The sequence below is a fragment of the Phocoena phocoena genome, chromosome 17 (assembly GCF_963924675.1).
Source record: "Phocoena phocoena chromosome 17, mPhoPho1.1, whole genome shotgun sequence".
NCBI classification, from domain to species: Eukaryota; Metazoa; Chordata; class Mammalia; order Artiodactyla; family Phocoenidae; genus Phocoena; species Phocoena phocoena.
In genome coordinates, this window is record NC_089235.1 from 52,173,177 (window position 1) to 52,195,258 (window position 22,082).

Sequence of the window (22,082 nt, forward strand, 5' to 3'; positions counted from 1 at the left end):
AAATTCTAGCCATCCTTCAAGGTCCAGCTCAGATACCTTATCTTCCAAGTTCTCCCAGACTGTAATGTTAATAAATCTTTATACTTTGTCATATCGCAGATTCCCCAAAAAATGCTGTCTGAACTTTTTTAGAGGACCCTAGAATCTGATAGTAACCTAACACTTAAATAAAATCTAGTCCCACTTAGCCCCCCCTAAATTTCCTCTAAAAAAGGTAAGGTATAAAAATAATCAACACTTACTTAAGAATAAAACAATTTCTAAGAAAATATAACTACACAAATCAGCTAAAAGTTTCATTACCTGAAAAATTAAGCCTGAGTTTTAGGCAGAAAATTTTAAATGCAATGTTCACTCAGTACAAGTGATTGCCTCAATATTCTTATCAGAGACATCATGTACAGCAGAGCACGACTGGTGTTCTTAATCAGTTTTGAAGTAGGTAATTTTAGTAGGCATTTATGAAACTCATTCATAGATTTTTCCATACAAAATAAAAAATTGTAAGTTTATTTTATATGATGTTAAACATTTATTTTTACTTATCCTTTCTCTGTATCATTGCACCATGTGTAACTTCACTGTTTTTATTGGAGAATGACTTCCTTAAAAAATCCTCTCTCTTATGTGAGTATATGGTAGGGGTTAGCAAAATTTTTGTAAAGAGCAGATAATGAATATTTTAGGTTTGCAGGTCGAGAGGCAAGACTGAGAATATTAATCAGGTACCTAAATAACCTAAGTAACAAGAAAACAAATTTCCAAAATATTTTACTGACAAAACACAAAATATAATAGTTGACTATAATTTTTTATAATTCAGGTCTACTAATGAGAAGAATAAAATTCCTTTAATAGGGTAACTTTGCTTAACTGTGTTCAAAGTTAGAGATCCCTATCACTAAAATTTATTGCAAATGTTTATCTGTTAATGCTGATCTGTAATGAGATTTTACATATTTGACCTCTGATATCAATTGATAAGATTTTAATTGAGCATATTTATCACTTGGAAGGCTTTTACAGAATTCTGTTAAGTTCTTCTTTTGATACTGCCTTTTAGCATATCATTACACTACAGGATAAATTGCTTCTGTTTCAATTGCACAGTTAAATGAATTTTCAAATACAGAAATTTCCTTTGTATTGGGTTGGCAAAAAGGTTCAGTTTTTCTGTAAGATCTTACAAAAAAACTCGAATGAACTTCTTGGCCAACCCAATACTTACAATGAGGTCTAAAACTTTCTGGAATTGTAACTTGAGCCCAAAAAACGTGTCCACTACAAACGTGTGGGAATGAGAGTCTCATTTCTTCTTTTAACTTTTGAAAGAATGGAAAATGTATAAAGCAGCTGGACATAGGATTTATGCTATGTTAGGCATTATCAAAGTGACTACCAGAGTATAAGTTTTGCATATAAGTACTGTTCTGATTTGTAATTTTAGGTTGAATTCAGAAACATTATCAAGTCTATAGCTTAACGTCCAGAGCCATTCATGGCTTGATAATAGTGGCTGAGGGCAATTTTTTGTTCAGGAAAATTTCAATCTTGCCCCAACCTCAAAAAAGTCACAACAAAACTTTGCCACTGCAAAGCCATCCTATCACTGTGGTAGCAGGAAAAATCAAGATATTCTATTGATCTGACAAAAATTCATGGACTGAGAACAGTGAAGTCCACGATAGCAAATGAAGTTCACTGTTGACACTAATGGTTCAGTAATACACCATGGATTCAAGAATTTTCCCCACAAAGTACCTGGAAATGAACAATGCAATGGATAACTATAGGCTTTGAACACCTCACATTTTCACAAGCTTTGTAAATCTGTTCAACTAATAAGTATTTTTCTCCTCCACACATATTTGCCACCAAAAGTTTTAACACATCTTAGCAGATTCCACTTCAGGCTGTACTAAATTAGTGTTTCCTCAACTTTGAAAACATTTTCACCTGTAGTTGTTCCATACTATTCATAGAGGCATGTTCTTCAGTCACTTCAAATCCATCACTGACTCCTCAAGCCAACAACTAGCCATACTGGTAAACATCTCTCAACTCATCAAGAGCCCAGGAAAACCACTAAAAATCATATACTTTATATTTTAATTGACTACTGATGCTGCTCCCAATATTTTCAATTCTGAGGAGCTGTTCTCACCAAAAGGCTAAAAGTTTTAAACAAGTTCATTTTTTCTGGACATATTTCTTTGGCCACTGCAACTGAACAGAATTTAACAAAATCACCACTGGTAAATGGCTTTCCTTACCTGGTTAACAAAAGAGCCGCTCAGAAACTTACTTTGGTTGAAGCCTCATTTTCATTAATTTTTGTGAGGAAATTCTGCTGTGATGAGATATTCTGTTTTAAATTTCCTAATTTTTCTGACAGTTGCTTTGTAATCAGTTGGGAATATTGTAATGAGTGCTTACAGTCTGGTTATGTAGATGTATACTGTATTCTCTTAGCATATCTACATTGTCAATTCAATGCTTTGCTTTCTAATTTGAAACAAAATAATTCCCACTGCACTGTGCCTTAAAATTTATGCACATTTGGTACTTCCCTGGTAGCACAATGGTTAAGAATCCTCCTGCCAATGCAGGGGACACAAGTTTGAGCCCTGGTCAGGGAAGATCCCACACGCCACGGAGCAACTAAGCCAGTGACTACAACTACTGAGCCTGTGCTCTAGAGGCCATGAGCTACAACTACTGAAGCCCACGCACCTAGAGCCCATACCATGCAACAAGAGAAGTCACCACAATGAGAAGCCCGTGCACTGCAAGGGTAGCCTCCACTTGCTGCAACTAGAGAAAGCTTGGGCACAGCAACAAAGACCCAACGCAGCCAAAAATAAATTAATTAATACATTTATTAAAAAAAACATTTAAGCACACTTGAGTCCACTTTTCTAAAAGAAGTAAAATGTTGCAGTACAGTGATACACATGGCACTTGAAACTTTGTCCAGGTACAAGGGCAGCGTCACTGGGATTCAAAGAGCACTGAGTAGCAGAGTGAGGCAGGGAGAGTGCAATAGTATATGATCTCTGTCACAACAATTCAACTCTGCCATTACAATCCAAAAGCAGCCAAAGATGTGTGTGTGTGCGTGTGTGTAGATATATCCATATATAAATGTGTGTTCCAATAAAAATTTATGGACACTAAAACTGTAATAGCATATAATTATCACATTGCAAAATATTATTCTTTTCATTATTTTCCCCAACCATTTAAAATGTAAAAGCCATTCTTAGATTGCAGGCCATAAGAAAAAAGGCCACTAGTGGGTCACAAGAGCCTATGGTCCATAGTTTGCAGACTCCTGGTATACAGCATTACCATGGCTGACTTCGAAACATGCTAGGGCAGAAGTGATCCTTCCTATGTATGTATGTTATGTATATAGATCAACATATAAAGGAAGGGAGTGGGGATTAAGGGTGATTCTGGGGACGTTACCTTACTTCACACTCTTGTAGGATCCGTAATTATATATTTAGTTCGAACAAAAGCAAAACCATAGATATAGTTATTTAACAGCCTGTACATAACCATTGTGCTCTTTTGTTCTACTTCTCTTTCTTATCATCCATCTCCTTTCATCTCTATCAATCAAAATTTTAAAGTCAAATCAATTTTCATCTTCACTGGACTCTAACTTCTCCAGGTCTCAGTGATAAGTGTTATATATTTACAGTGTGTTTAGCATGCATAATACATCTGTATTTAGCTAAGTAGGTTCTTAAACTACTTGTTATGTTATTTGTTTGGATTATAAATTAGGCAAGAAAGGAGGCTATGCCTCCCCTATTTTTGAAATCTAACTTAAAATTAATTTTTCCTTTAAACAAGAGCTTCAGTATTTACTGTGTTTGGAAGTGTAATTTCATGATGGTTAAGTAAAAATGTTTATTTTTCCTCTAGCACAGCCCTGCTCTAATTGTACAATTTTATGTAAGATTTTTCTACAGTATTTTCTAATTGTAAGTCAGAACATTTAGAAATCAAAGGATAAGACAAAATATGCCACCAAATAAAAAATATTTAAGTATTATATGGGGGATACTATAAGGACATAAAGAATAAAAATTCTGCTCTCAAATATGCTTATAATCTAGTTGGGGAGATAAGGCAATTATAAAAAGACAGTAAATAATTAAATTCCAAATTATCAATATAAGGTAGGCACAATATACAGGACCTCATGTAGAAGTAAACCTGAGCTGGAGCTTGAAATACAGGCAGGCTTTGAATTGGTACAAAAAAGGGAAAGGTACTTCCAGAAAGGCTTAAAAAATCAAAAAGGCAAGACTTAGTAGAACTGCAGAGGATGGATTTTTAGAGATCATCCTGAGCTAAAGCAGGTAAAACACCTGCATGAAAAAGTTTTCTTATCAGGAACAATTAGAAAATTTAGGAAAAATAAAGGCAGAGGGTAAATCAGGACAAATTCTAGACACGATCTAGTTGACTGTTAACAGTAAAACTTGAAATTTCTTAGGATATTTATGATATCTTTATTTAGAAAACAAATTAAACATTCTTTTGCTAACTGAACTTTGAATCTTTCTTTTTACAACCGGAGAGTAACTAGGGCATTGTATTACAAATGCATTCTTCTCCCTAATAGCATCTACATTTGGTGGCAAAGCCTCATCTCTAATAGCCTACGAACACTGTTCTAGCTTACACTTGATACTTTATCTTACATATTATATTACATTTAAAAGTTCAACATTTTTCAAATGTGTAAATCATCTCTATTTTGGATTCAGAATAAATTATGGCAGAAATGATAATATATATGATGTAAGAGACTTAATCTGCACTGGCATCTAAACTTTCACTTCAAGGACAAAAGTATAAATTATCTCAACAGTACTTTCGTATTTTTAAAAAAGCCTGAAATCACAATCTATATAAACTATCAATTTAACATACACTCAATGAACCACATTAAATTGTATTCCTGTGCTGCTGGAAATTAAAAACAGAAAAATATGATACTTTCTCCATTAATACCTACTACCTATCAGAGACAACTGAAAAATGCATACTGACTGTAGACATACAAATGCAAATTACACACTTACTAGAAGCTATTCTACTTAAAGAATATGCAACCTAGGAAAATGGCTGAAACAATGATCTGTCAAGCCAACTGAGTGTATTCTCACGCGAAAAAAGTTAGAATCAAGCAAAAACCAGAATAAGTCATCAAGACATTACTAATGAGGAAGAAAATACGATGGCAACCTGACCCTATGGCAAGTGAAAATGGTAAGCACCATATTTTGGTGAAATTTTAAAACTGTAATACTACTGAGTTTTCTTTTTCACATTTTGCGAACAGGCTACTTCTGTTTAAAAAAAAAATAGTCCAAATGGCATCAGGGTTCTTATTGTGAGGATGAAAATGTTCAAAAATTGACTTATGGTGATGGCTGCACCACTTGGTAAACTAAAAATCACTGAATTGTAAACAAAAAAATGAAATCATCTGGTACCTTAGCACAAACCATGGTAGTGACATCATACTATACTAGTCACTGTTATTAATAACCACTCTTACAGTTAAAAAAAAAGCCAATTTCAACTATATCTTTGATTAGGCAGTACAAATTATTAATTTTCAAAAATTTCAACCCGTGCATACTTATCTTTTTAATATTCTGTATGACTAAAATGGGAAGTGTGTAAAAGATCTTCTGCTGTACATTAGTGTCATGGTTGTCTTAAGGAAAAGTACATGTTCAATGATTGAGTTGCAAGGTGAACCAGCTGCTTTTCTCATAGAACACTATTTTTACTTGAAGGAATGACAGTCAAACCAAAGCCATTCAGACTTGAGTATTTGGCAGACATTTTCCAGACAATAAAGTTGAGCCTATCCTTCAATAAAAACAAATTATAAAAATCAGAGCTTTCAAAAAAAGGGTAAAATTTTGGAAAATCTGTATCTGTCATCAAGAGTTTGACTACTATCCAATACTTTTTGAAAAGCCTTTTCTAATGGGTTTAGTAGTGAAATTAATGAATGTGATTTTTTTGGTGTTGTATAATGGTGCTGTATATGTTGGAATACCTGCATAACTCCCTGAACCAGTATTTCCCAAACAATCAATGCATACGGTCATAAAACCATGCATGGGTAAAAGATCCAATTAAATTGCAAAATCAACCAATATAGTTTAGAATTCTAGTATAGTTTAGAATCCAAAAAACTGAATGATATGGTTTCAAATCCCACATTTCAGTACCTTTTAAGAAATTACTACATGTTGAGTTCTGTATGTATTATGATCAAAAAAGGATATTCACAATTATCTGAAAAGGCTATTAAAACACCTCTCTTTCCCAACTACATGTATGTGTGAGGCTTGGTTTTCTTCTTATCCTTCAAACAAAATGACATATCACAACAGACTGAATGAAAATCAGATATGAAAAAAAACATGAAAATCTAGCTGTCAATTAAGCCAGAAATGTAAAGGTCTGCAAAAATGTAAAACAATGCCACTCCTCACTAAATTTGGTTTTTTAAAGTTATTTTTCATAAGAATATATATAACTATAACCAATTTACTATTTGTCAATTAATAAATATATTTTAGAATTTCTTAATTTCTAATACAGTATATATCAATAAATTTAGCCAACACATACGAAACTACACTCAAAAACTCTTAATAGCGTAAGAGTTTGAAGACTAAAAAGTTTAAGAACCATTCACCAGCAACAATAATATTGTCAAAGATAATTCTGATGTCAGTATTATTTTCTTCTCAACATCCAATGTTTTTTCTCCTCAGTGTGTATATCTGATTTGGGTCTTGGAGGGGGTAAGAGGATCTTACTGAATGTTCTAATAGGGCTAGTCCTATTTGCCTCACAAAATTGGATGCAGAGTATCTTCCCATGTACACCTAGTTCTTTTAATGCTCCAAAATTAGTAATTTCAACATTTACTAATATATTACTAATTTTATTTTCAGTGCCTTTGTTCCATTTTTCTGTACTTTTTACTCAAGTTTTTAAAAGTTGAACAAGTACTCAAAGCTATGAATTAATTTCTGAGTGCTGCTTTGGCAGGTATTTCATAATTATCAACATTTAATCTCTTCTTTGATTCAGTTATTTATAAAACTTTTAATAACTCCTAGTTTTACTGTTTTGTGTCCGGAAAGTACATGCTATAAAATTTCTAGTTTTAAAAATTTATTCAGAGATTTTTAATGGCATAAGGTATTGTCTTTTTTGTATATGAACCATGGAAATGCAAATGAAGGCATTAAGCCTACTTGTAGAATACAGCTTGATAATTAACTGCCTTAATTCTAAGTTGTTATTTTAATTATATTTCTATGACCATGAACCTTTACCTTACTTTAAAATTTAAAAAACAAATCTACTTTTTTGCATTGTTTTCCTTTATTAAAAGTTTGATTTTTTATCTTTAACAAAATTTTCTGCAATCTCAACTGAACTACCTTTCTATTTCTAATATCTATAATAAATGATTCTACTAACGAATTAAATATATTGTTTTGATTTCATATAAGCCATAAGGTTGTCAGGGATTAATCCATACTGTTTCCCCCTTATTTGTATTATAGAATTTTTACAGTGGGCTTGAATATTTTCACTTTCCTTGTTTGTATACTTCCTTTCATTACTTAAAAATATTTTTAAAAAATCAGTTGAATTTAATGTTCCTTTCTGGATACATATGTAACTGCAAAAACTACAGCAGAAGGCTTCCCTGGTGGCGCAGTGGTTAAGAATCTGCCTGCCAATGCAGGGGACACGGATTAGAGCCCTCGTACGGGAAGATCCCACATGCCGTGGAGCAACTAAGCCTGTGAGCCACAACTGCTGAGCCTGTGCTCTAGAGTCCGCGAACCACAACTACTGAGCCGGCGCGCCTATAGCCCATGCTCCGCAACAAGAGAAGTCACCGCAATGAGAAGCCCATGCACCACAATGAAGAATAGCCCCCGCTCGTCGCGACTAGAGAAAGCCTGCGCGCAGCAACAAAGACCCAATGCAGCCATAAATAAATAAATAAATTCATCAAAAAAAAAAAATTCAGCAGAGTGAGTCTACCTGTAAGCAGTAGCATGGAAAGCCAATGCCTAGGGATTCCTATGACTGAGTTCAAGAAGAGCTGTCCTTATCGATCCTTAACCCACCTACTAGGTATCAAGATTAGAGCCAACTATTACAGTATCCAATGTTTGAGTCAAATCTGCTCATTCAGGGAAGGCTCTTACTCCCAGCCATGATTCTAGGGATATCAATCAACTCATAAGACAATCGTACAGGCTGTATTATTCAGGAGGGAGGCAAAATACTACATAATAATGTTACTTTTAATCTCTTGAATGCATGTTCGATTAATCTCCGTAAATACTGAGAAATATACCCTTAATTCTTGAGTTTGAAATTCTCATCAAACATCTCTTTTTATAAGATGCACGGATAGTTTAACATTAAAGATAGGTATGTAACTATTTTATATTCACCAACATCCCCAAATTTCTTGCAATGTTTTACCAATCATTTTTCTGGGTACTCCAGATTCATCCATTATTGGTATGTCTCAACTACTGCATAAGATTGCAACTGTCAGTATCACAAATAAAAAAGCCTCTTCTAAAATATAATGGTTGCCCAAAGGGTGCATGGAAAAGGTACTTCTCAAGAATCAGAGTATAAAAGAAATAAGACGGCCCTCAGGATTAAATAAACAATGCACCAGAGCAGAGAGAGATTCATCAATTTAGTAAAACTACCAGATCAGGAAGACCTGAGAAGAACTTGATACAAAATATTAACATATTTAAATCAACATAGGGGGACAGGGAAGGAAGATAGGAGCAAAGTGGGAGATACTGATATGAAATGGAATCATAAAAAGAGAAGTAAAAAGCAAATCTTGGAAATGCCCATCCAAACGTTTAGGGTGACATAACATGTCAAAAAATGTTCATGATCTGGTCCTTATGACAAGGATATTCCTATTGTGGAAATGGAAATGTTAACCCGATGCTTAATCTGATGGTGCCATGAAACATTCCAGTCACATAAATTAATTTTCTATTCTGATTCCAAATATTCATAAAGGAATCTTCTGTATTCTACAGCTTCCTATGTATTAAACCTATAGGGTCAGAACAATCTGGTCATGTTTCATGTACTTAGTCCTCTAAGCACTTCTCATTGCAAATAATGATGGCATTCTGGTTTTATACTCAGTCTTTCTGAGGTTGGTTCAGCTTTGTTCTTCACAAATCAACCCCTAGGATACTGTACAAATAAAGTTGCATGCTTCCTATACAAAAGCCAGAACAAAATAATACCACCCTTGTAGGATCTTATTTTAGTACACAGTGGCTTTTCTTTTTTAACCTTTCCCAAGAGCTTTTTACTTAATGTAACATATGGACTACAATTTATATATAACTTCCCAGATTACAATCTATCATAGCATCCAGCAAACAGTAAAACATATAGCTTTAAAATTTTTAGATTTCCCACAAAATAGGGTTTCTTCAATAAAGGAGGAACAACAGCTCAGACAGAATGAAGCTTTTATGTTCACATTAGTGAATGTGAATCTAGAAGGCATACTTGAACATCTCTAATAAAAGAAGAAATAACTATAAAACCATGTAAATTACAAAATCTTATCTCTTATAATTTACATTTAAAATTTAATGCTGGAATCACCATCTTCTACTTCACTTAATGCCAGGTAGTTTCGTTTTTTCAAGGGAAGATCGAAATAATTTCCTATTACGAAAACTTCTTTGCCTGTGTTCAGTTTTAACAAATTGGACCTGCGTGTCATGCAAATACTAACTAAATACATTAATACTGAACTTAAGTTGTGATGTTAATACAAAAAAATAAGCCAAGCATATTTCTGATAAAAGTGCTTCTATTTGACAGATTCAGGGGAAACATTTAGCATTTAATGCAGAAAACGCAATTTAAACCATTTAAAAATGGCTCCCTGGGACTTCCCTGGTGATCCAGTGGCTAAGACTTCCAATGCAGGGGTGTGGGTTCAATCCCTGGTTGGGGAGCTAAGATCCCACATGCCTCGTGGCCAAAAACACAAAAGCAGTATTGTAACAAATTCAATAAAGACTTTAAAAAATGGTCCACATCAAAAAAAAAAAAAACAAAAAACTCCTCCATTTCTACATTTAAAAATCACTGGCAATTCTTGGTTGGCAAATATTTTTCATCTGTATCGCCACCAATAACTTCATTTCTCTTAAATTTAAAGTTCAGATGATTATGTTAACAACTTAACTGAACAGGTCAAATATTTTATAGTCTCAAAAATCTTACTAAACGGAGTATTTAAAGAACATGTTTATTCATGTGACTCAGTTTAGACGATTGTATTTCATCAACTTATATAAAAATATCGCTAACGTATTATTACCTTATTTTCAAGACTTAAAAAATTACAAAAAAATTTAAAAATACACTGTTCAATGTTCATTGATTTTCTATTAGATGGGTATTACACCATCTATTCCTAAACTATACTTCTGTAAATTAAATATGCATTTTAGAAAAAAATGTTAAAATCTTAATTTGACAGACAATAAGCAGATATCAACTGAAATGTATTAGGATCTCCATCTTAAATTGAGTTAAAAATAACAAAAATACGGCTCAAAGTGTTATGTGAGACTTAACCAACAATGCAGTCAATAAGTCATACCAAGAATGCAATCTTGGGCTAAATTAATATAAGTATATGTACTGGTCATAGGAGCTAATATTGCCACTGTAATCTATAAAGCTTAGATAACAATCCTAGAATAAGCTTTCAATTTTAAAGATCCAGATTTTTTAAAAGCTGTGGATAAACTGATGGTTACCTAAGAACAGCAGCCAAAATACTAAAGAATGTGACAAACTACATTACTTAATAAAACTAGAGATATTTAGCCTGAAGGAAAGAAAAATAAGGAAAATTATCTTCAAGTATCTGAAGTATTTTCATAAAGCAGTCTAGTTTTCTGTTGCTCCAACCAAATAAGAAATAATAGAATATTCAGAGTCATTGACCTCAAATGGAAGAATAAATTTTTAAAAATGATTTCTAGCTAACAGTAGAATAGTCTAGTTCATAAAGCAGTGAATTTCTTATCACCAAAAGCTGGATGATGGAACAAAGCGGATATAAAAGGAATTCTCTTGGAATGTGTATCTTCCTTCCAAATAATATGGCCCAGAGCCTTAATTCTAAAGCTTTAATGTATACATGAATTACCTGGGTTCTTCTTATGTTGAAGATTCTGATTTAGTTCTTCTAGAATAAGGCCTGAGACTCTGCATGATACTGATGCTGCTGGCCCAGGGACCAAACTTAAATAGCACTTTAAAGGGCTTAAGAGTATACTTTTACCAAATAATTTACTTAAGAGTTACATGTAAGCTTTTTCAATTAACAAGCAAATCTACCACATGAAGAGGGGAAAAAATGTGACAACAAATTCAAATGTTAGAGAGAAGTACATTTTAAATTTTAAAAATCCTATTTGATTTCATATAATTAAAGTCAAAACTATACAGTGAAATAACTTACTGTGGCTGGTAAAGGAAGAGATCAATAATGTTATCACGCCCTTTAGGGTGATTGAAGAAAACAAACAGAGACCAATGAATGAGCCATGTTCGCTGCTGAAGAGACTGAAGTGGAGAACTCACAGACTAAAGGATTAAAAAAGGTATACATAGGAAATATTAATATATGAAAAAGATGAAAGGGAATAAACATGCCTGATCTCAGAATTTTATTTTAAATGAGAACCTTCTAAAGCATGCACAGTGATCATTATGATCAAAGTCCAATCCCCCAGACCACTCTACTCTCTGCATGACCCCTGACATTCAAAATTTCCCTGTTCTCAGAGACAGATTCAACAATGTCCACTAAGCCATTTTTACAGAGGTTCCAAGTTATACTTATTTCAGAAAACATTTCATAAGCAAGGACTAAATTAAACACTTCATAATAAGTTTTATTAGACATTAATAGTAGATGAAAACTGTCATCTTCTGCATTAGACTTTCAATAATGGGTGGCACTAAGAGTATTATGTCATTTCCACTGGAACAGATCAAAGAGGCACCACAGCTCTAACAAAAATGAAAACTGAGTTATTTTCTCTAAGAACCAAAAGAAGTTTGACAGCTTCCTTCAAGGAGATTCAGTAAAACTAATCAAGCCACTAACCCACTGTGATTTTTATATCAGGTCAACATTTTAGTTTAGTCTCCCTCCCTTTCCTCCTTCCTTTTTAAAGTACACAGTGTTCTCCTTATCAGAAAGTATAAAGGATACATAGAAATTTCAGAAAACCACCCTGAAAAAGTGTAACTCACATTATTATCTATGGTCTCTTTTAGCCGTGTAAGGTCTTCCATGGCTGCATCCCAATTCTGCATTAAGATTTCAGAGGCCAGTTTTCCCCAGAGTGAACTCAAAGCATTTCTATCTGTTGCTGGAACCTGTTTAAGCAATCATAATTAATTATATTCTGAATACTCTGGAGGAAAAAAAGATAATGTATATTTTATACCCTACATATCCCTCAGGCCTACTAAAAGATCTATAGCACTCTTCCCCAAACTCCAGTTATATAAGCCCTTATTTGGATCACACCGGTTAAGCTGATTCAAATAGATTTCATTTAACTTGATTTACTAAAAAAACTCAGGTCTTTGATAGTCAGTCTAGATCAGAAGATAAATAACTTAAAACTAGGATACAGCACCAGTGTTTTAGTGTAACCCATTTCAGACCATTTATACACAATTAATCAAATTTTAGGGACTCAAAACTTTGCAAACAAAGTTAGATTCAGAGGCAATTTGCTGCTAAAAATTCCTGGAGTGAAGATGTGAAAATCAAGAATTGAGTGTCTCATCTAAAATTTAGAAAAATTATTTCCAGAACAAAAAAACTTACAAACTATGATATAAATGGAAGAGGTCATAGAGAGAAAAAAAAGCAGGTCTACTGGTTAATAACATTAATAATTATCAAAGGAATATGTACTGAGAAACAGAAGTTCATTTTCTTATATAACCCTAAAACCCTGGAAGGTAAATAATAATTTTTATCCCTATTTTAAAGAGGGGAACTGATGCACGGAGAGCATAATTTGTTGAAAATTATACTTCTAATCATAAAAGCTATAAAATTTCATACTGCAGTCTTAACCCTACAAAAAAGGAGGAATGAGGGTCACTCTATCTCTTCTTGCCATTGATGCAAGTGGGTCATAAACCCAAACACCTATAAGGACTAGGCTAATAACAAAACCAAGTAAAGCAGGACTCTCAAAACAAGGCAAAGTGGATATAATGACTCTGAACTGTGCTAAAGCAGCAGAAGCAAGTGAGAGTACTGGAGGGAGAAAACATTTCTATACCCCAAGCTGAAATTTTGAATTTTTCACTGAAGCACTTACATGGTACTATTAATTGTAAAGTACTATTGGTACATATTATAATTACAAGTTAAATAAAATCATATGGGCAGGACTGGAAATCCAACCACCAATAATTCTGGCTCTACCACTTACTATAAGCAGCTGAACCATCTGTGCTTTAGCTTCCTCATCTATAAAATGGGGCTAGTAACAGAAGCCACCTCAGTTGTTGTATGACTTAAATTATGTAATACATGTAAAAAGATTACAACATCATGTGACACATGATAAAAACTTGGGAAATGTGAGTCATTACCCCAATGATAATGAGAATAGAAATGATTATATCAGAGTATTATAGGTTGCCTAAACTATGAGGATCAAAATCATACCTAAGTCAGACTCTGCCTATACTGAAATTCTTCCTTTGATGTCAGTAATTAATTCAAATGTACAGGAAAACACTTTAGCAAACTCTCAGAACAGGCAGATAGTAGAGACTAAATTTGCAAATTAAAATTTGTAACATAATCATGAAATCACTGGTTCTTATTATTATTACAATGTATGTCCACAAGAAACTTGTATATGAATATTCATGTCTTTATTTGAAATAGACAAAACCCAGAAGTAATCCAAATGTTTATCAATAGATGAATAAACTGCAGTATATTCATAGAATGGAATACTAGTCAGCAATGGAAAGAATCAAACTTCTGACACATACAATAATATAAACGAATCTCAAAAAACTTGCTAGTCAAAATAAGCCAGGCACAAGCTTACATATATCATTCCACTTACATGAAATTCTAGAACAGACAAAACTAATCTACAGGGATGGAAAGCAGACCAGTGGATGAACCAGAGATGAGGTATGACTGCAAAGGGGGAAAAGGGGTCTTTCTGGGTAACAGAAATATTTTTTATCTTGATTTGGTGGTAGTTGCACAGGTATGTGCATTTGTCAAAACTCACTGAAATCAAAAAAACCTTATATAAAAATCCATAAAATTATTGTTCAAATTACAAAGGATAAAACGTTTTATCCTTACAAAGAAATCTAAGTACTAATATTTCATTGAATCTAAGATGTCATCAATTTTATGGTATATTATTTTAGGTCAATTCAGGACACATCCTAATTTTAGATGTTAAAGTGGGATAAAAATACATCTGAGAATCGATATGAAATAGATGTCTTTTACAGTGACATTATCAGAGTACATCAGATCCAAATCTTCAGTCAAGAGCCTAAAACTTCACCAAATCATCATTACTCAAGCTTTCTTGAGTCAAGGGAAAGTACCTTTAAATCGAATGGCAAGTACTTACAGTAGATAAACTTTAAATTCTGAGTGAAACACACACACACAAATATGATCACCAACAGTCCTAGCATCTTAAAATCACTTTTATTTCAAATAGCTGCTGGATGAGGAGAGGGGTTATACTTTGGAGCCAGACCGAAGGCCACAGTGAGGGCAAATTTTAACAAAATAATTACAATACAGTGATTAATTACAATACAGTTATAAATTAATAACTTTTAGAACAAAAATGTTCAAAAATTCCTAACAAATCTGCCCTACCATTTCAATTCAAATTAATGCATTTCTTAGAGCATGATTCAAAGAAGCTTCACAATCAAATAGGGTGCATTTAAGCACTTGGTGTATTCTAAAAGCCATGAAGTCTTTTAAAAATAAAAGTAGATTCTAGGGTCATACAGCTTTAATTTATACAACACTAACCTACAACAGGTCACTCAGAGAGTCAAATTCTAATCTCAGATCATAGTTACAATGGTTCTTTCATAGCTTATGTTTCCCTAACCATAGATTTAAAAGAATAATCAACCACCAGAAAAGAAATGAAAACAGGCCATTTGCAAAAAAGTAAAATTAAATAACTAATAAGCAAAAACACTGACATTATTTATCCCAAATCCAAAACAGGATTTTTATCTTTGCTATTAACAAGATTTCATTAGTGGTGCCTATCTTAATCAAAAGAAAAAGTAAATAATCCATTTTTAAACTTAGCTTAGTTAGCCTTTATCAATATGCCAACATGAAGTAACCACCTCCCACGTAACGCAATTGTTCTGTGGCACAAGATGGGACAAAAACTAAAATGAACGGCACCTAATTTCTGAACACTATCCAATCACTATATTTTGACTGCTCTTAACGTAAAACATTAGTTTTGTATCCAGACCATGGTATTCAATCACTTAAACATCATTTGAGTTCCATCATAAGATCTGCTAGGCAATGTAAAAGCTTAAGATCAACCCAGAATTTTTTAAGACAGGAAACTTAATTAGATCTTTGTATTTTACAAAAGTAAATATAAAAACTCTGCAAACTTTTAAGTATATACCTATCACATGCAGAAATTTTCAGACTAATTATGAAACCATACTACATAAACATAATAATACTATTAAAACTAAAATATGTTACATGTGTTAGGATAAAAGCTTTTTGCAGCAGTGTAGCAAGTTTTTTAATCCCCAAAAGATTCATGCATACTACTCTGGCTCAAGTCCATGTCATTACAGTTGGCTCTTCATACCAATCTGCTTTCAAGGGTGGATATGCTAGAAGAGTTTCAATATCTGGATTTCCAGCAGTTACCTTAAGTTTCCATGTCTTAGCAAAATGGCACATTCACTCACTGACCAGCAACAATAAATTTACTGTGCTAGAACTCTAACATGACACTAAATCTTCATTCTCAAAATTCACTCCCAGCATTAACAAATGATATGAATAACCAACTCTTTTCATGTACCTGTAATCATATCAGGCTTCTGATTTTACAATCCTCGTCTAAGCTGTTTACATTTCCAAAGTAATCAACTTTTGCTCTCCTAAATCCTTCATAATATTCAAAGTAAAACTGATGGAATTTTCTGATAAGCTGCTACAAATTTAGCATCACCCATTACCTTCAATGCACTTGCAAGCTAACCACAGCTAAACTGTAAATTAAGAATTCGTTTACAAATGGGATAATTTTTTTTTCAAATCAAACTTGGAAATAAACTGAAATCTTTATTTCTTTGAAGGAAGGATGGTACTTTAAAAAATGAAGTTGTCTAAGCACTTTTTTTAAGTGTAGGATTTATTCGATTTAATAATACTGAACTCTTTCCTCACTTGCAAAAAAGGAAAATTTAATTTCCTAGAGAACAACCAAAGATAGCAGCCATTGAGTCTTTTCTTTGTGACTTGCGGGGCTAAAAGAAAAAAGGCACCAGAAAATAGAGACAGAAAGAACGGACTCTTCCAAGGTTGGAAGACAAAAAGTCCCTGTCTTAAAGAGGTCATTTCCCAACTTCTAGGGTTAACTAGACATTATCAGAGATGTAGGCACTTGCTTACTAATCCAAAGTAACAAATTATAATTTCTCAAATGAGACGCTAGTTAAAACAAGAGAATTTTGGTAACTTTAGAAGGCATTTATTAATATAATTACCTAAACAGAAGGCAGAATAAGAAAGAAATCTGTCAATGTGAAATCCTGATTTTTCCTTTGGCTTCATGCAACTCTCCTTCCCTAACAAGCACAATGAATCTAGGAAACTTGTCAAGTAGACAAATGAAGAAAAAAAGGTTAGGGATTTTTTCTAGCAGTACTATTTAAACTCATCTACTCCCTACATAATGAAAAGAAATTGAGCTTTGTAGTCTAATACCTGAGGGCAGAAATAATTAGAAAAAAGTTACTATTAAAGCATAAAATCTTTTCAGATACCATTAGAATTCCACAGCTGCTTAGAACAAATTTAAGGAATATATGCAGCACAAAATATTGAATTAAAATTAGGAATAACAGATTTATTCAGTAAATATTAAGCACCCACAATGTGCCACTCACTGTGCTGTACAGTAATACTATAACAAATTCACTACATGATAGAATTCTAATGCTAAAATCATACAATTACACATAAAATGAAAAATTAGTGGTTCCTACTTTTGGATTTCAAGGACAAGTTAAATCTCCCTCCAAATTTTGAGGCCCTGAAATAAGGTTTCCTATTTCTATTTGGTTTTGTTGAAAGTTTATTTTTTTCTCCTTTTGCCAATAACTGCTGAAAACTTAATGGGCAGATCAAATCTACAGACATATTTTAAGGAACCAAGGCAACCTACAAAAGAGAAGAAAAAGAAAAAAAAAATTACTTACCAACACTCTAAAGAAGTAAAGATATTCTGCTGCTCCAGAGTAATTTCCACATTCATACTGGAATTTTGCATACCTGTAGAGTGTATCTAAATATTCCTGCCTAAACTAAAAAACGGAAAAAAGCTTAAATTCTATTTTTTAATTTTGAGTTTTAAAATTCAAACCATTTACTCTTTCAAATATCCCCAGATATCAATTCTTTCAAAAGTTACTACCCTCCCCCCGCCCCCAAAAATCAGAAAAGCACATGACCGTTAAAATACATATTAGGAATTGTTGGATTTAACTTTCATAGTTCTGAACTGTAACAATACCTACTTTGTTGTGATACAAACTTGAATTACAGCTGAAGGTCTGATGTGAGTCCCTTAGCTGGTGAATGAGCTTAGACAACTAGCAAGCATATGCATCCCTGTGAGGATTTTGTGATTCTGTACAAATAATGTGTATAGTAAACTTTAGTTCTCTGAAAAAACTGGCCCCCAAATTACACCAACTTTTACAGTTAATGATGCAAGCAAAGTGAAAGACAAAAAAATCAAGAGAAGGGCTCCGAACCAGAACATTAACAAATACACCAAACATTCTATATGGAAACCAGAAAGTAATTTTGCAGTGGTCAGCATGTCTCTTGTTACAATAATTGTTAAATGAATGATAAAACTTGAATGCAAGCTAAAGAACTGATTATATACATAGCCTCACACTTTGAGTTAACGCAAGGGGAAGGAGACTGGGAGATGACTAGGAAAGCCTATAACAACATTCCTTTATATGGGGGTTTATGAAGGTCTTGGTAATGTCAAGGGCTACTGTATTCCACAAGGCAGCTTAATGCTATTGCTCAAGGTATTCTAATTCAAATTTAGTTCTGTTTTTACCCACTTGTTTATCCATCAGAAATATAAAATGCTAACTATTACATGATCATTCTGGAACAAACAATTTGAGAATTTCTGTTATCTAAAAAGGTAAGTATATTATTTTCCAATCAGGACCAATTTTTAAAAACTAAAGTTTCAAAATCATACCAGGTATTATGTCTAATAACTTAATCTGGAAATTATACTCTTGTCAAGCCATTAATCTATCTATACAGCACTATTCTTTAATTAGCCTTATTACAACATGACAACTAAACAATTTTTTAAAAGACCACTTACACCATGCTTGTCTGCGAGGTAGTCAAACAGCATCCGACCATCCCTTAATAATAAAAAAACAAAAATTATTGTAATTTATAGACCACAGAAAACAAAACAAGCCTATTCAACTTCTATCTTATTACTCACATAAAGCCAATTTAATTATATTAATACTTAAACATTAAAAATAAAATAAGACTTCCAGAATAAAATAAACAGAACATTACATGTTTTGAACATAAGGAACAGGAACTCAAGGACGACTGCAAACTTAACATTTCACTTTCAGGTTTCTTTAGCTCTAATTGAAAATCATGTGTTCTGATTCACCACATGATCTAAGTTTTTTAGGTAATAAAACCAGAACATTCTGACTATTCTTATAGTGAGGTCAGTGAGGTCTACTTAGGTGTTAACCTACTGAGAATGGAATCTGTTCTCTTGAGGATACTTTTCTAATAGGTAATATATTCTTAAAATAGGATAGAGATGGAAATAATGCACTATACAAACAAGCAGGAATTAATCCTGTACATAAATTTTGTCCCCCTCCACAATGTTAGTATTTCTCATACGGACAGTGATTTGGCAAATTTACAAGACTCATAAATCATGCCTAACTCACAAGCTATCCATGCTACATACTCTATATGATCATTATTCATACCAAAGTGTCAAATAACCCAATGTAACATTTTTTAAATTAGCTTTGCATAACTTGAGATGTTGGCAGCCTTGTAAAAGACAAATTGATGACAAAGACACCAAGGAACAAGTGACAGGTGGCAGAGTTGCCCGCCTTCTGGGCATTTGCAAAAATGAAACCATTTTCTTACGCTCATTGTAAGAATGAATACCGTGGCATGTCTTTTGGGAGCATAATTTTACTTGAAGGTTTAATGGGGAGGGGATATGTTACCACTAAAATTAACATGAACATATTATACTACTAAATAAAAACATGCATGAAATTTTAACATAAAGAGATCTCAAAAAAAACCACTTAACACTTGCTGTAGGTCATGGTGAATAACTTTGTGTTATACGCCTTACACCTCAGGTATATAATCACTGTCCTCTGGCTGATACGATATTTCTGGGAAAGTATGAGAAGTACAAAACTACATATTCAATGAAATTTTAAAATGGGGAATCGGCAGGGAGAGGTTATTACTTTGAAAATGAATAGGTTATAAATTAGATTACAAGTTTTTACCTCATTTCCATCCTTTCATTTATCTCCAATTTATTGCCTATTAAGCTAAAAGGAGTTATCTTTTTCTAATATTTAGTGAACAAATCTATATTCATCTTATTCATACCTTAATCCAATTACTTCCCAGTATTTAAGTGACTACACTAAACTTAGAATTAAAATCCTAAATTTTGTTGTACCCTAACATCTGGATTATTTCAGCTGTCCCTTTGTGAGCACTTACATGTGACTTGAAGGGCTACAATTACTCATGATATTCTAAGTGTATACTAGTATACACAGACACAGGGAGATAGCTATATACATATATATGAAAATACATATATATAATAGCTTTGTTAAGATATAGTTATCTCTGTATATATATACATACTATATAACATGGCACATTATAGTAAGGTATAGTAATTGTATAGTATTTGCTGCTTTTCTAAAACATACCTGGTAACACTTTCTCAAGTCACAAATGAAAACTTAAGAGCCAATCGCTCTAAAAATTTGGTTTGATGACATATCCTAAGAACTCAAGGTGCAACATGGTAAAATCCTAAACAATTCCTCAGGTGACTATATTGATAGAAAAGATTTACCACAATGGCAATATTCAATTTTAGAAGACTATTTTTAAACATTTTTAATGACCCAAAGGGCTTCAATTAGTGAAGCCAGAGTAGGGTAACATGCTTTCTTTGTAAACTAAACAATAAGTCTATTTCTAGCTAAGAGGAAATCAGGAATAAAATATAACCGTATCAGCTCTATACTACCCTCCTTGGGCTGAGCATGGAAGGACATGAGACAACGTAGCAAAGTGATAAAGTGAGCTCAGTTTTCCCATACATTGAGCAACCCATGTACTCTAGGTATTGCCCAGGCACAGTTTCTCAACCTCAGGACTAATGACATTTTGAGCTGGGTAATTCTTTTGGGGGAAGTGAGGGTACTGCCTGATGCACTGTGGGATGTATAACAGCATCCCTGCCCTCTCCTCTTTAGATGCTGGTAGCACCTCTCCAGCTGTGACAACCAAAAATGTCTCCAGGCATTCCAAATGTCCCCTGGGAAGGGGGGAGGAGGGGGGAGCTGCTCAGCATAATCAGATTTGGATTAACTGGTAAAGAAGTTCTAAAAAAAATTTAGCTATTAACATTTACAATTAAGGACTTCCTCGTCCCTACACAATAAAGATAAATGAAAAAAACAGATAAAGCTATCTCTTAAACTGTGAACTTTTAGACTGGGTTACTAAAGTATGAATTAACATTTGTATTAATCCAGAAAACAGAATTTTTAGAATTCAAATTAAGGAGAGGTTACCTGAAGGCAACAGAAATAAAAGCAAAAATAAACAAATAGGACCTAGTCAAAATTACAAGCTTTTGTACAGCAAAAGAAACCATAAACAAAACGAAAAGACAACCTACTGACTGGGAGAAAGCATTTGCAAATGATGCAACCAACAAGGGCTTAATTTCCAAAATACACAAACAGCTCATACAGGGAATTCCCTGGCAATCCAGTGGTTAGGACTCTGCGCTTCCACTGCAAGGGCAAGGGCTCAATCCCTGATCAGGGAACTAAAATCCCGCATGCTGTGGCAAAAACAAACAAACAAAAACACAACAAACAGCTCGTACAACTCAACAACAAAAAAACAACCCAATCGAAAAATGGGCAGAAGACCTAAATAAACATTTCTCCAAAGAAGGCATACAGATGGCCAACAGGCACATGAAAAGATGCTCAACATTGCTAATCATTAGAGAAATGCAAATCAAAACTACAGTGAGGTACCACCTCACACCAGTCAGAATGGCCATCATTTAATGTCTACAAACAAATGCTGGAGAGGGTGTGGAGAAAAGGAAACCCTCCTACACTGTTGGTGGGAATGTAAATTGATACAGCCACTGTAGAAAACAGTATGGAGGTTCCTTAAAAAACTAAAAATAGAGTTACCATATGATCCAGCAATCCCACTCCTGGGCATATACCTGGATAAAACCATAATTCAAAAAGACACATGAAACCCTATGTTCATA

General features: G+C 33.4%; 1 protein-coding gene across 1 annotated transcript in view; it reads right to left on the minus strand.

Annotated features, from left to right (window-relative positions):
* The window catches only part of EIF3E (eukaryotic translation initiation factor 3 subunit E), a 50,632-nt gene that overhangs the window by 19,853 nt on the left and 8,697 nt on the right, over positions 1-22,082 (minus strand). The window contains exons 4-7 of the mRNA XM_065895075.1: positions 18,843-18,885; positions 17,680-17,784; positions 12,427-12,552; positions 11,627-11,751 (exon numbers count right to left, since the gene is read on the minus strand). Of these exons, the coding sequence (XP_065751147.1) occupies positions 11,627-11,751; positions 12,427-12,552; positions 17,680-17,784; positions 18,843-18,885 (399 nt within the window). The remainder of the gene's footprint in view (positions 1-11,626; positions 11,752-12,426; positions 12,553-17,679; positions 17,785-18,842; positions 18,886-22,082) is intronic.